This window comes from Phalacrocorax carbo, chromosome 5 (genome assembly GCF_963921805.1).
Source record: "Phalacrocorax carbo chromosome 5, bPhaCar2.1, whole genome shotgun sequence".
Classification (NCBI taxonomy): domain Eukaryota; kingdom Metazoa; phylum Chordata; class Aves; order Suliformes; family Phalacrocoracidae; genus Phalacrocorax; species Phalacrocorax carbo.
Genome location: NC_087517.1, coordinates 5,081,185 through 5,096,810, shown reverse-complemented (window position 1 = coordinate 5,096,810; position 15,626 = coordinate 5,081,185). Strand labels below are relative to the sequence as shown.

Genomic DNA, 15,626 nt, shown 5'->3' with positions numbered 1-15,626 from the left:
GTAATAAGGTGGGTCATCTCATCTTATCAGAGACAGAAATCCTGACAGCTGGCACTGTTTCCTGATCCTGGTGGTCTCTGGGGACAACAGCAGTATGGTGTTACAGAAAAGGCAAACTTTTGCTGAACTTGCTGCTCCAAGACCCTCAGTTAATCTTTTCTGTAGAGTTAAAGATCAAAAAAAAAAAAAAGGCAAAAAAAAAAAGCTGAAATGATTCAAAATATGCAACTAATATTGTGTAGTTAAACTGATGTAGCATGCATGTTGTTTTGCAAGCTAACAGGTTAAATATGGCTTTGCTTTAAGATTCCCATCAAATTTCGTTTTTATAGAGAAATCTCTGAAAGCAGAAGGGGGTTGAGGGAGGGTGAGGTAAAAAGAAATAAATCATTGTAGTCTCAGGAACAGTAATCCTTGTTGAGGATTTTGGCTGATTGATATAAATAACATCGTCCCCGCCATCTGTCCGAAGAGGGACCTTTCCAGTTAGTGTTAAGCTGCAACGGCAGAATAATTAATGAATGGTGTCCTTTGTGCTGGTAATAAAGACAAGACAAATTATGTTATAATCCAACTGCTGCTCATTTGTCACAGCCAAATAAAATGTCAAATAAAAGTGAGGGGGGCACTGTGTTTGTTTAATGGACTACAAGCTACCTGTTCGTATTGTTGACAGACAACTATAGGGTGAGTTGTGAATGTAGAAGGCAGCGAAACGCTGTGTGTCGAATTCAGCGTTTCTTTTTTTCCTTGGGGCGGGAGGGAGAACGAGGAAGGGGGAGACGGGTTCACCGGCTAGTGTTAATGCAAGTTTTAATTATACAGCTATACCACTTTCCCCTCTGAGAAAGGTTGGTTTAGATTACATGGTGCAAAAGGAAATTGCAGAAAATAACAACTTCAAAACAGCCTCGATACTGTGAATTTGCAAGAATTTGGTAGCGTTCTCATCTCTCGCGTTTTCAGGACAGACACATTCATCCAGTTGCTAGGAAAACCAAATAATGAAAACATAGCTGGGATTTAGCAAGTTCCACTGGGAATTACCTATGATAGAGGGCAGGGCTGTACTTCCTCAGAACATGCTCCTGCTGTAAAAATTCACAAACCTGGCATTCATACAGGCATCTGTCGCTTGCTCTAATGCCAGTTCATAGTATACATACAAACATCTGCTTCCATGCACAAAGGGATACAGAACGCTTGACAGGTCTGTGTTAGCAGGGTTCGAAATGCCAGTTCTTTATGCAAAAACCCTAATGCTTCCCGTCAAGCCATTAGAAGTGATACAATCAGCCCAGGCCCCATTAAGCCATCAGTGTCCACCTGTGATAAAGATGGCCATTTGTTTTCTTAAAGCCCACTTAATGTCTGCTTAACTCAATTTGTCAGGAAATGTAGAACAATTTCCTCACAGCCTGAAATTTGGTAGTGGTTCAAAGTCAAAAGGCCAGGTCTAGTCTTATTCAAATGATATAATGAACAGTCTTCAAATCTAAATCTCCCTTGGGGAGATGCTGTTTACTTTTTTTTTTTTTAATGTTAGAAGGGGGTGGAAAAAAAAGGAAGAATAAAATGTATGCTTTTCTTTGATTACTAAAAATATTGAATCCTTTTAACCCATTCATATGGGTCATCTGAGAAATGAACTTCCTTGCTTCCTTCTTTTGCTGGAGGTCAACACACTAAAGGTTAGACAGAGCAGAGCAAAAATACCAGAATGAATATTCACAAAATTATTTCCAGCATATTTTAAAAGTCTCTTTTGAAGCATATAAATTTACAGCTTAACCACCTACAACACATCTCCAATTTTTACTCTTCCTGGATCTCTTCCGGAGTACGGACAAGGGGCCCGATCCCACCTCTCGACGGCGATGCCAAGGGCACCGTTCACAGTGGGCGAAGTCAGAGTGCATTTGAGACCTTTGGTGGGAATTTGGCCCCAGGGAAAACAGAGGACAGCTGAATAAACGTGGCAGGACACGGCCCTGACTTTGGGATTGTCCTGGGACAGTTCCTACACAGCATCTTCCTAATTTTCATGTAAGGTGAAATCTGAGAAATGCTTTGCCACCTCATCTCCGTGCACCTTTCCACACCACCTCTGGTTTTCTCTGTCCCAAGTCACTGGCCATCTCCAGGTGCTCAGCCGACATGGCAGTTTGGAGAACACGGGAGAGGACCAGAGGGATGCCAGTCAAAGCCATCCTCCGCATGGGCAGTGCAGGCAAGAGGAGGCTGTAAAGGAGAGGGGAGCAGGGATTTTGAGAGCTGGCAGTGATGCCTTGTCATTCTTCCACCCCTTTATCCAACAAAAATAAGTAGTGAAGGACTTTCGCTGTGGTAGGGCAGAGGACTGCTGTTGAGCCACCTCATTAGCCAAAAAAGAGTGGGGGAAATAACCCTGTATATAAAATAAACAGGATTCCTGATTTAAAAAAACATCCATAAACACACCCCAATAGGTTCAAGAAATTAAATTAAATTAGAAATCCTGACCTTATGGATAATGCTTCTCTATCTGAAGACCATTTCTGAAAGCGTGAGCAACTCTTTGTGTTTCTCTGGAAAGGAGTGCAGGTCAAGCATCGTAGCGCAGCCTCTCTGCTGGCTTTAACTGCTGTTGGGGAGGTGCGTTACGGCCTTGAGTTGTGCATTTGCAGAGAAAATATCACAACGTCCAGATGCTCGAGTCTGCTCTTTCTGTGCAGAAAACCCAGCACAAGGCTGTAACAGTGTATGAAATACTGGGGAAGAGCTCAGCATATTTTTCCGAGGCTTGGTAGAAGTTAGCGGCGAAGCACAGTCATTTCAGTCAGGATCAGGCTATCCATTAGCTATCAAAGTCCTAAGTCTAATTAACCCCCCAAAATTGACTGAGGAAGATCGTTCCTCTTTTACGCCGCCTAACTGGTTGTATGTACGCCGGGCATGCAGTACCTAAGTCAGATGCTGCTTTGTTATAATTAGGTCAGCAAATTTTGTTTTCTGCTTGGTACTTGCTGTTACATATTGCATGTAATGTATGGCACTGTTAAGGGAAAAAAATTGGAGTCAAAGTGCCTGGAAAGTTAGGTCTGCTCTGTAGCACTGTGAGATTGTTGACATCTGCCGAGGTTGGAGAGCTCAGTAAGCAGGAAATGGGGTGTCACTCTGAGTGGTAGTTTACCATTATCCTGGCATCCTAATGAAGTGTCTGCAGTGCACAGAGCTTCTGGATGGCATCTTAACGCACGGCTAAGCAAAAGCACTTCTCTCCTTGTCACTGTCATCCATCTGCCTGCACCCTACTGTAGCCAATGGGATGGAACCATGCTACAATGTGCTATAAGCCATTTAGAGTTGCACATTGCATAATCAGTCCCATCAAATATGTAAAAAATGACTATTATTGGTTATTTCCCTCAAACTCCGGCACCTGGAGTTTGATACATTAAAGTTTAACTTTTGCAAGTGCTGTTTTTTCCCATTAATTCCACATATATTTTTGTTAAATGGGACTGAGTTGTGAAGTCATTGTCTTGGGTCTTGCTAATGGATCACAAAAGTTGTATGAATATTCATTGCAAACCCCACTTTTATATCACATAGGATGAATTTATCAATTGCCCATAGAAAGAGGTTTCACGCAATTCTCATTTTCTTTTGCGACATCTATTTCTGAGGCATGAATAAAAAGTAAAATCAATTCAGATCACAAATTGGTTATTTTCCTTATAGCAAACATTAGTTAGTTTGAATGCTTCTTACAGATTTATTTTTTTTTTAAATAAGAAGATATTTTACAATGTATCTTCATGAGACGATTGCCACAGTGTACTGCAAGCGATTAAAACTAGACCTTTTATGTGGCATACGGTAACATTAAACTATCCCAATGTTAGGAGTGATACAAATAATTTATGTATATATTTATACATAAAAATCTGTGTATTTTAGCCAGCATGACTTCCAGAATATGAAGACTTACCGAATGAAAGCCGAGTTTTGGGCAGTTGACATCTCTGAAAAAATAATCAAGCCAACAGAGCACTCTCGTTTAAGCAAGTTTTCATTCCCTGATAACACCAAAGCTATCAAGGACTGGGGTTAAGCATTGTGTGACAGGGCAAGCTTCTAAAATGGGCAAGAGCAAGATGAATTGGCTAAGTCGGGTGTTTATTTATACAAACAAGAGGGCAGAACATAATTTAGTTGCATCAGGAATTTTTCACAGACATTAAAACTATAGCAAACATAACAGCGGGGATGCTTGCACAGCAGCACAGTGGGGAAGCTCACAGAGCGTCTGCCCACACTACGGCTGGCTGTAGCCAGCGCCATAAGTCTCACAATTTCATTAGCACTCAAAAATCCACCTAACCCACTCAGTTCTGATTAAAAAAAAGAAAAAAAAAACAAAATAAACAAACCAAAAAAGCCCCAGACAAGACCTGTCTTTCTCTCAGCAGCTGAATCAGTCGCGAATTGTTGGAAAAAAAAGTCTTGGCAGACAGATTTTGCTGTAGCAACAGTGTGTGACGTTTTAACCACAGCAGAAATCTTATCCAAAAAAAAAAAAAAAAAAGCAAAACAAGGTGAGAAGAGCCGTGTAAGAAAATAAGAGAAAACCATGCTTAAAGAACAACAACAACAAGACATAGATTAGGTGGCAGATCAATAGTTTGATATTTTATGCAGAATCATAAATCACCGGGGTTTTTCAGCAGTTCAGCTGTGAGGCTCGAGAGCATAAAAAGAAACCATGGCTCGTGATAAAATTAGGCATTAATGTGAGCCATAAATGCCATTTAACATTAAACATGCACAAGCCACTGCAATGCCTGGTAAGGGGAAATGGGCGCTGGAGTAAAACTATACAAAGTAAGTCAGACATGAATAATGCAGCAGGTCTGAGGAGGGTCACGGGTCAGACTCCAGTACCTTACAAAATAATGAATGCATGTCAGGTTAGAGACATACATCCCTTCCTAGCAAACGTGAGTTATTGGAGATAAACCCTGGACTTCCTGTTCTGAAACAAAAAGTGGCTTGTTGTAAACATCTACGTCCATTTAAAATTAATGATTAAAAGAAAGATTCGGTGGGATTTGCTTAAGTATTCTTTATGGACACGAGTGCTAAAGGTTACTTTCTTCATTCATTTTTACCCAGCCACTGTTATGTTACAGGCACATCATGTTTTCTTCTGCGCCCCAAATGTTTATCCAAAGCTCATTTACAAAAGAGCTTATATAATATTAAGTGGTTTTTTTCAATGCATTCTTCATTTAAATATAAACAAAATAGCACCTCCACAGTTTTGCTCTGTTTAAAGGGAGACAGCCCTATTTTTAAAGACAGTAACCCTAATTTTAAATATAAGTTCTATGAAAATATTACATGGCAAACCATCTGCGAATCACTTCGGAGTATCTTGATCTGCTGAAATTATCACCTACATCTTCTGTATTTTGCCCAAAAAATGCAAAAAGCATTAACTGGTCCCTCATTCTTTATCTGATATATGTGATTATGATGACTCTTTTCCTTCAGAAATCTTCATAGGGGAAAGAGAGTCTACCTTTCCAAATGGGAATCTTTACCTCAGATTTTCACAATAAAAAGAGTATAATGAAAACCGATATTATTTAATTTTATCAAAATTGGTCTGCTTCATTTTCTAGACTTAGCTGGAGACTTTAACAGCTGTTCAGAGTGTTTTCCTTCCTTTGCGCCCTGTACTGCTGGGCTGCGAAATGATACCTTCTCCACAGCTATTTATACAAACCCGTGTTTAAAGATTTCCTGCCTCCATTTGAGCATGGTAAAGAGAACCTCCCCCCCCAAAAAAAAAATAATAAAAAATTAAAAAATCTTCCTGCTTAGGAATTTGAAAGGGGGAAATTTCTAGGAAAGTGGAACTCAAGGCTTTACAGAAAGTAAGCAAATACATAGGTATTGCAAATGAAACATAAGATCTTGCATCTGATCTGTTAAATATTCCATCAACAAGGTCAAGTGTAAAGACAAGCCCAGCCACAAAAACTGAAGCGAGAGTAAGCTTTAATAAAAAAAATGAACAGTTTATCCTCTTCAGCTTCTCAAGTGGAAAAACAAATTCTTCTGTACTACAGAAAAATCAAGCGTGTATATAGCATTTAAAAAAACCACCAGTATCAACCATTTTAATGAAAGAGTACCCAATATTTTCACGGAACTATAAAAGGGAGCGAGACTAAGTGTTATGGCAAAAAGCCTGGGCTCAGCAGCTTTGTGTGGGTAATGGTGAAATGTGACTGTGATTTATAATGAGAAAAGGTATCTACAACATACAATTTTCTACCTAGCTGCAAATAATAATTCATAGTGATGTCCCTTCCAGATAAAATACCTTTGCAATGTAGGACTCATGTGGTAAAATGATCATGATAAATGTCAGACCAGTGCAGGTAACGGCTTTACAAACCATTAAGATTAGCTGGCTCTTTTTTTTTGATGATAACAGTAACCATGCTGTGACTCTATGTGGTAATAATATCTCAGTACTGATAAATGCCAGAGCCAGGCAGAGGTGTTTATCATTCCCCGTTCAGAAATGCTGACTAAAGTTACCACATGTTGCCTGTTTTTTCCTTCTTTTACAATAGACTAACAATTAACAAATAGATTGATTCAGAAACTAGTTTTATGCAAAATTTCTACAGTTTTTGTTCTTTAGCGCCTACCTAAAGATCTCTTTTCCCGTACTTCAGTACTGATGACTTTGGTACGGTAAGCCCTAAAACAAACCTTCCCACTCTTGCCGTCCTCTCAATAAATAATTTATTTGTAAATTATTACTGCTCTTTTTAGGTTATCTCTTTTACAAAGACACCCTATAAGGAAGCACAGCCTCTGTAATGTAGCTGTTTCTGTAGGGAAGGTGGTTATCAAGCTGGTATCTGTGTTAATCAACATAGAGCAGAGACACTTCCTTCAAGAGAGCACGGTAAAGTTTTACCCTATGGCATTTCCTTGCAAACATTCGGCGGTGGACAAACAGGGAGCCTTTCCTTCCACTGAGTCTTTCCCTACCTCACTGTTTCAGTTCCACTCAAGTCCATTGAATTCTCGGCGGAAACCAGAATTAAAAAATAAACTAATTGAGAAGCTTTATTTGAGAAGTTGCGGTACAGCCAGGGCAGCCCCAATCTAAATATAACTTACCTAGTAAGATCATAACATGTACGCACACCAAGCAGCACAAATAAAAAGCCCACAGAATTTGTACCCCCTTCCTACAATAAATTCACTTCTGCAAATTTCATATCACTTTCATATGTAGCTTCAGCCGGATTTCCACCAGACAGGTTGTCCATGGGACGAAAAGCTAATGGCTTGTGGCAGAAAATATCAAGGGGTGACTGCGGTGCAAGACTGGGGGAGTTTGTGCTGTTCAGAAGTTCAGGTTCTGTATAGGTCAAACCAGAGCAAGAGTAAAATACACAGAAAGTGTATTCTTCATTTGCATGTAACTTCATTCTCACTATTATCCATTGCATGACTTCCTACAGAATAAATCCGTATGAAAGTCTGCTGGTTTTTTACTGGAAAATAATACCTATACATTGACTACTTTGAGCTCTTGTCTTTCAGATCTATATAAACATTCAATTTATAAACACTATAGATATGTACTTCTATATCTGTCTGTATGAAGTATTAATCTCAACAGGAATTAGGAAGACATGCTAGGAAGGAATATTAGCCCAGGAATTTAATTTTTTAAATTCAGTTTGATAGCAGGAAATTTTTGCTTGGAACTTTTTTTTGGGGAAATCTTCGAATCAAGGCACTAATCACCATGTATGCTTATGCAGCACCTACTGCAACTGGGATTCAGTCCTGACCGAGATCTCTGGGTGCTAGGGTAATATGAATATTAAAACGGGACATATATGAAGAATGATAGGTGATAGTTAAATCATAGATGATAAGATCAGAAAAGTATTCTCAGGTTATCTAGGGCATGTAACATGCAAGATGTTTTCCCTACGTCAGACCTACTGGCACCTTATCTAATCTGCTCCTAAACGAAAGAACAGTTGTACATGGCTTTGCTTTAGTTGCAACATCTTACACAAACCGATGAAAAAATCAGTCAAACTTTTCCCACAAAACTATGAATCATGCATCAACAACAGGAAGGTATATCTTAAGAAAAAGAATAGCACTTCAAAAGAGAGACTGAAGCCCTTAATACTCCATTCTTCATTACTAATTGTAAGTTTGAAATACAATTTTTTTCCTACAGAAATCACAGCTGTGAGATGCTACAGGTATTAGAAAATAGCTGCACGGGAATAGTTTCTCCAAATAATTGATCACCAGAAAGCACGACTAAAGAGAACAGCAAATCATTTTATATTTTCAAACATGGTGGGTTATAATGTTAAGGATAGAGATTCATACATATAGTGGGTTAAATTATGATGAGAAAGAAAGGACCACAAGGACTGCCTGGGAAGTACATCCATCACAGAAGCCACGCCATAGGGCAAGTGTAATTCCAAAGTAGAATTCCACTTAAGATGTGGGTGCCTTACTGCTTCAAGGTACTTTAGCTTAGGGTGATGATCTAATAGTCTAATAAAATAAATGAAAAGCATAAGAATATAATTCTGTAAACTAGAAGATACTTCCTTAAGAAAGAATTTTTAGTTCTGGTAAATTACTCTTGCTCTCTATTAAGGTGACAGAAGGTATGATACATTAGGTTTTTAACCATATATTAATGATGGCTTTTCTTATTAAGGGACCAGATACAGTACTGGACAAAGTAGTGCCCTAATGTGGCATTCAAGTGCTTATTTTCTCTTCTTTTTTTTTTATTTTTTTATTTTTTCTCCGCTTAGAAATCCAGGACAATGCCACTCGCATCAAAGCCATAAGAAGCCTGGTGAAAAAGCTCCCTCGACCAAACTATGACACAATGAAAATCCTCTTTGAACATCTAAAGAAGTAAGTAGAACTGTGGTACTACTGTGGATCAATAATTTTAAAAGGAATTGGTGTGTGGTGCCCAAATCCTATTGGAAATGTCATCCAAAATACCAAAGATAATTACTGTCTTTGGCAAAACTAAGCATGATTTATGGTATCTACGTATATCCTATTCCTGCTCAAGAAATCAGTGTCTCTAAGCAAAAGCATGAATTTTCCCTCTACTAGAAAACAGAAAGGTTCTGTTTCCGTCGATGCAGTCAGTCACATGAGGATTACTGTGCTACAGGTATATTGTAGTGGGCAAATACCACATGTTCCAGTATTGCATTTGTCCAGTTTGGTATGACTTTCTCCAACAATAGACCTTTTGATCACCATATTTTCACTACCGAGATCCTTGCTGTTCAAACTCCTTTACTGAGGCAAGTAATGATAGAAATAACCTCACCCAAGAAAATACATTATGAGCTCTTGTACCTCACAAGGAAGCTTGTGACAACAAAGAACACTTAAGAAATGCTGAGGAGAGAGATTCAGAAGTGCACTTTTGCTCTCCTAATGTTGCTGAGATACCACAGAGGCAGAAAAATGACACTGTGAGGCTCTACCTTATGATTCCCCTGTGGTTTCTGCACTCATTGAGCTCCGTTTGCAAGAGGCGTCAGCCCACAAAGTCAACCCAGTCTCTCACGTTCACCTCGGCTTTTCTTCTAAAGTTTTGTGGCGTTAACAGTAAAAATGTACATAGACCACGTGCTCACTTGGAAACCAACCTGCAGCTGTTTGACTTGCAGAATGACTGGGCAGAAGTGGCAGGCCTCAAGTTAGGGGCACATGAAGGGCAGGGTCCTGTTCCTTCCTTCATGGTTGTCCTGCAGGTAGGGCCAACTGGTGCCATTTTGCACAGTCACTCTTCAGTCAAACTACCCTTAAAATTGATGGGACTAAGTGGGATCTAGGACCTCATGGAAGCCCTGTGCACAGAGGATCATCCCAGGAATGATATCATGACCCCAGTGAGTGAATAATGGAGACTCCAACAATGTCTTTATAGTGATCATATCTGCTGTATTCTCCCAGCATATACATAGAAGAGATGTAGATCCTTTATCTTGTTTTGCAGCTTCCAGCTGAAACTGCAAAACGAAGTCCATATAGTCATGGGAATGTCCCCATTTCATTAAGCATGGAAGGATTTTCAACAATCTATCAAATCACTGAGTTTGGCCTCACAGAAAAACGGTTTTCTATGTATTCATCTGATGTAGTGTGTGCGCACATTCTCTCCTTCAGCAGGTTATCTAGAGAAGGTTGATAATTTATTACTGTCAATGGAAGAATAGTAAGGGAAATTATTTCCCAGGAAGAACCCGAGTGCAAGAAGTGGGTACACGCTGTCAGCACAGATATGCCATATACAAAATTTACGGCACTGTATGTGGCATTGATCCTAACCTGAAGAAAGTTTTGTTGCCATGTCTTAGGGGAGAGATATCAGGTATACACAATGTCTTTGATCTCGTAGTTAAATCACTTGATTGAGACTCGGGAGACATGGGTTCAGTTCTTGGCTTTGACCGGATGTTCTGGGTGACCTTGGGTAAATCACTTAATCTCTCTGTGCCTCGGTTCCTTGTTTACAAAATGATGATAATGCTTCCTTTGTCTGCCTTGGCTTTTTAGAGCATAATCTGTTCAGGACAGCAGTTGTTTCCTGCTGTGTATGTGTAGAATAACTGACAAAACTGGACCAATGCTGGTGTTTTTGGAGAAAAGAGAAGGAAAAAAAATCCCAGACTGAAAAACCAGACAATAAAATACCAATATTTTGTAATGCATATGTACAGAATACCAGGCTTTGCTACAGCTCTATAGATATAGTGTGAAGGTGGATGTACTATCCAAATAAGCATGTGGTCTTACCCAAGTGTCACTGCAGAAGGCAGGGTGGAGCTAGAGGTAAACTGATGCGATACTCTGGCACAGAGTGATGGGAAGCAGGGGAATGTGATATTTGAACCATTTGGGGATCTGAGCATTACAGGACCAATCATCTGATTGTCTCTGAAGGTCAGCCTTCTCTGTCACACAAACACATCCCCAAGGAAGGACAGGACCGTTCCATAAGCTTTGCTCCACTGATATGGAAGCAGCAGTAGAATAGATACTGAAAACACCAAAAACCAGATAAAACCTGGTTTGTTCTCTTGAACTTGTCAATGCCAAAGACAGCGGCCGGTCAGCATGGTCTCATGGCTCTGTAAATGAGAATAAAGAAACATACATACGTTGTACATAATGATATGTGTGTTTGTTTAAATTAACCTAGGAAACAAGACTAGTTTTCAGAGGTTAGAAACCTTAGAATTATATCACTTTTAAGGAGGCTTTTCAGAAGAGGGGTTCCAATGTGCATGATGAGCCAACTTCACCACTGACTTGCACCTTGTGCCACCCTCTTCAACCACAGGGTTTGCCCATTGTAAATCACAGGAAACGCAAAAGTTTTTGATTAGCTAAAAAAATAAGCAAACTGGTTTGGTTTGAGGCACGTTACTGCAGTTTCTGTATTTGCCGGTGGAGAAGGCTGTTCTTGCCCAACACTGAACTGAGCTTCAAGAGGTTTCTGATGGGGAGAAGCCAAAGGAACGCAATTATGCTGTTTTTTGTGGCATTCTCCTCTTTCTCCTACCCCTTTCTTCCCTTTCTATCAGACAAATATGAGAACAGGGCTATGAAGACCTGGGCCATGGGACTGTGTAAGCCTGTGACTTCTGTACAGCACATGACAGTGTATGACTCACTGACACACGGGAGCTCAGCATGAGAATCCAACCTTTGCCCAGAAGGCTAAGTTTATCCTAAATCACTGATGGGAGCAAGGCTGCACTATGGTTTCATTCTTCAGTGATCCGGTCTGCAGGAGTGGGTCCAGATCAAGCCCAAATAACAATGTGAAATGCACTTCAGAAGGGTCCGTCTTTAGAAACCCAGACAAAGCAACTGATGAGAGAGTCTGCAAGAAAGGCCTGGCAGCAGGGATTAACACCAGTGCCATACACCTTTCTTCAGCCGAGCCCTCTGAAGTTGCAAGAAGTCACAGTGCAGTGTATGAAGCCCACAGGAGGGGGGTTAAAAGCAAAGCTTGGGGTTGCAGTACCTGTTCTTTTAAGTTTTTTGCATTTGATGAAAACCCCCACACCTATGTCCCCTGTTTGTCTTCGCACGAAAATTATTCTACTACTCATAAGCAGAAGAGACAAAATATGGGGCTGAACAGACACATCCCTTAGCTTTTGTCAGTCTAATACCATAAGAAATTGTTTTATTAGGAGTCATACTGAAAATAATTGAACACAACTACTATTAGGTTTTTCATACTTCTTCCTGAAGATGAGCAAATCAAACAAATATTGTACTTTACCTGTGAAAGAAACAACAGAATCCAACCTGAGTAAGGATTTTCCCAAATAAAGGGGTACAGAAAGGAGCCTGTTCTACTTGACCGTGTTTAGAGAATATTTGCTTGCTATATATAGCCCACGTACTGCTGTTCCATACGTTTGTGAGAACAGCGCCCCAGGTCCCCAGGACTCCACTCTTTCCTGTTGCTTATTTACAAGTTAATTTTCCTCCCAGAGTGAGCTAATCGCAGGTACCAGATAAAACTGATAAACCTTTCTAATCCTATTTTGCAGTCAGAGACAGGACATCAAATGATGCAGAAACCTTGTATTGGCTCTCTGCACAAACATGAACTGAGCAACCAACCCCTATCTGATAAACCCTTATTTGTACCCAATAATTTACTCACAGAACTATAAATCAAGGGAGGCAGAAGGAGCATGTGACTCTTTAGGGATCCCACAGTATTTTATGATCGGTACTGTGAAACCTTGTTTCACAGCAGCATCTTTGAGGTAGCTATTACACACCCATTGGGAAACCGAGGCAGAGGAGGTTTAAATGGCTGAAAGACTCAGCCTAAGCCAGCAGAAAAATCTAAAAACCTGGAGGCTTTTCTCTTTTTTTTTGCACAGAAGCTTCTGCAACAACTGCAAAATACTCTTTCCTCCCTAATGCAAAATGCAGTAGGGGAGAGGAGCACCCTGGCTGGGTCTTCTGCACCACGCTCCGAGCTGGCGAGAGCGGACGCAGCTCTGCTCCAGAAGCTGTGTGCCTGCATTATACAGCACTGTGCCTGAGCTAATAAGCTGTGCTTATTAATGTTAAATTAATGAATCTCAGCCTGCTCTGCTTATTAGGTTGAGCTCCGTGCCACTGCAAGGCAGCTCTGCGACTCCCAGACCCGAGCTGTCTCACATCTGACCAGGCTGGAGCACAGGGCAGCCAAGCTCGAGTCTGTCTTTACCCATCCATGCAGATACCCCATGTGAAGGGATATATTACAGACAAAACCCCTCTCCTTGCTTATTATTTTCCCACACAAAGGCAGGCTAATACGTGTTATTTACAAAAGTATAAAATGGATGTCGAAATAATTAAGTGGGAAGACGGGGGCCAGCCTGACGCTACCATCCCTCTCCCTTACGCGGAAAGCACTGAACCCAGATGCCCAACTGTGGAAGATATTCTTCCAGCAGCAGCATCTGCCTCCTTGGCAGGCACTTCAGGCAAGTTGTCTGGGGAGCTCTGCAGTTGCCTCTTGGTTTATCACGTGGAGCTGTTATTGTGGCCTCTCTGGCTGCCTTGTCCGAGCAGAAATCGACTCCTTTTGATTCACCTTTGAATCCAAGAAACTCCATTTTTTTGCTCCATTTTTCAGGTTACTGTACTTAACGCAGCAAGATATTTTCAGAGGCCATCCAGGCCTTCAGCTCTTTCAGAGAGGGAACGATGGTTTCCTTTCTAACTGCCTTCCCCCCTGCCCAAATTCTTCATTCTTACTAGCAATTGTTTACATCAATTTCACTGGAAATAAGAGTAGAACTTTTTATCTCAGATGAACCCCCTAATATTAATAAATTATCTAACAAAAGTCATAAGTACTACAAGATTCATGCTTTAGTTGTTTTGAAAAACAACCTTCCCCCATGTTCATGGCTCTATGAACAGAGAAAAGCATCCAACCTTGACAAATGAAACACACACCCTCCCTCAAACCTCGCAACATGTGGCAGCTGCATTCTGAAGAGCAGAGGCTTTTGCAAACTGTGTGTGACTAAACAGACTTATTTCTACCTATTAAAGATTAAAAAAAGAAAAAGAAAAAGGCCATGCACAGACAGAAGCCCACAGTAGCCCGCACACCAGGACACGATGACAATGTGATGACAAGTCCAGCAGCAGTACCCAGAATTCTGAGGGAAAATGGGAAAATAAAGTTGAAGTATGGCATCTAGTAACACTAAGCAGGGGATGTCTGCAAACCTTTTTTTTTTTTTTTTTGTTTAAGTTGGTGGAGGAAAGATGTAGCAAACATATGTGATTTTCACTTACTAAACTATGTGTCATATCAGCAGTTTCGGGCAGGCTTACATACTAAATCTAGGCTCAGGAGAACCCTTTTCTCACACATTAGAAGAACAGATTACACGAAGAACTGTACAAGCTTTTTATTAGGAAAAAGAAGGGGGGGGGGAAGGTAAAAGTTATTTTAAAAAAATGACAAACAATCCTCAGAATGGAGGAGCTATACAACAAATTTCTATTTGGGAAACCTCAGAGAACCTGGGGGAGACCAACAACACAGTGCGGGATGAGCAATTCAATTTTTCTTCAGGAAAAATGCCCAGATTCAGGAATGTGTAGAAGCATGGAAGTCCTTAACTGAAGGCACAAGAAACAAAGACTATTTGTTGAAATTATTTCCTGAATCAAGACCTTTCTTTATAATCAGGCAACTCATGAGCAGCTCTTGCTCTTCAGCCACGGGACAGCAGCAGGGAGAAAAGTTTAGCCTTACTCCTACAAGCCTGGGGAGCAGCTACGGGAAATGTGAGGAGGAAAAGCATCCTCTTGTACCATAAGAGTGAGTATGTGACTGGCCAGGGACATAAGAGACTCAGGCATCTCTGACTAGCTTTTTAAGCTTTACGTGAAATGAATTAATCACTTTTGAGCTTGAGAAGGGCAAATATACCTTGAGACATGGTCTTGCACACGAGCTTTTCTCTTTTTCAGCTATAGAAGAGTTTTAGAAAGGAGCTGGAGCAATGCCAATGCTTGTCCCTTTTACTGTAGCTTCCTGGGGCTCATTTTTGGGGGAAAGAGAAGAGTTTAACTCATTTCTCTCAGCTAAGTACACTTTGGTCTACTAAACTCTCCCCTTGTAAATTAGTGGGCACAAGAACATGTGTGCCAGGTGCAAGTGTGCACAGGACAGGCTTAATAATAGGCTTTGGATTAAAGGCAAAAAGAAATCCAGTCTTCCAGAAGCACCTTTGTGCATTTTTATTTTATTCACTTTGGGGTGGGGGTGACCTGCTACCGAGGTTTTTGCTGTCATGCTTAGTTTTTTCTTTTTGCAGAATAAGAGTTTACAAAGTTCACCTTTTCCCTGAAGAATACCTTACAGCTTAGTGTTTTTGACGAGAAGAATGACAAGTAATTAAAACCACGTTTTCACCTGTGTTTCCATGTACTTCCTATTTCCACGACCGTATTTAAAAATATAAACCCTGATTTTCATAACA

General features: G+C 40.5%; 1 protein-coding gene across 16 annotated transcripts in view; it reads left to right on the top strand.

Moving 5' to 3' along the window:
• Positions 1 to 15,626, top strand: part of ARHGAP15 (Rho GTPase activating protein 15) — a 345,294-nt gene that overhangs the window by 312,471 nt on the left and 17,197 nt on the right. For 15 of the 16 annotated variants that reach the window (XM_064451021.1, XM_064451016.1, XM_064451019.1 and 12 more), the window contains one exon: positions 8,880 to 8,985. In XM_064451021.1, the coding sequence (XP_064307091.1) occupies positions 8,880 to 8,985 (106 nt within the window). Of the gene's footprint in view, positions 1 to 8,879; positions 8,986 to 14,830; positions 14,976 to 15,626 lie in introns of those variants that run through there. The other variant, XM_064451012.1, reaches the window with a different exon arrangement.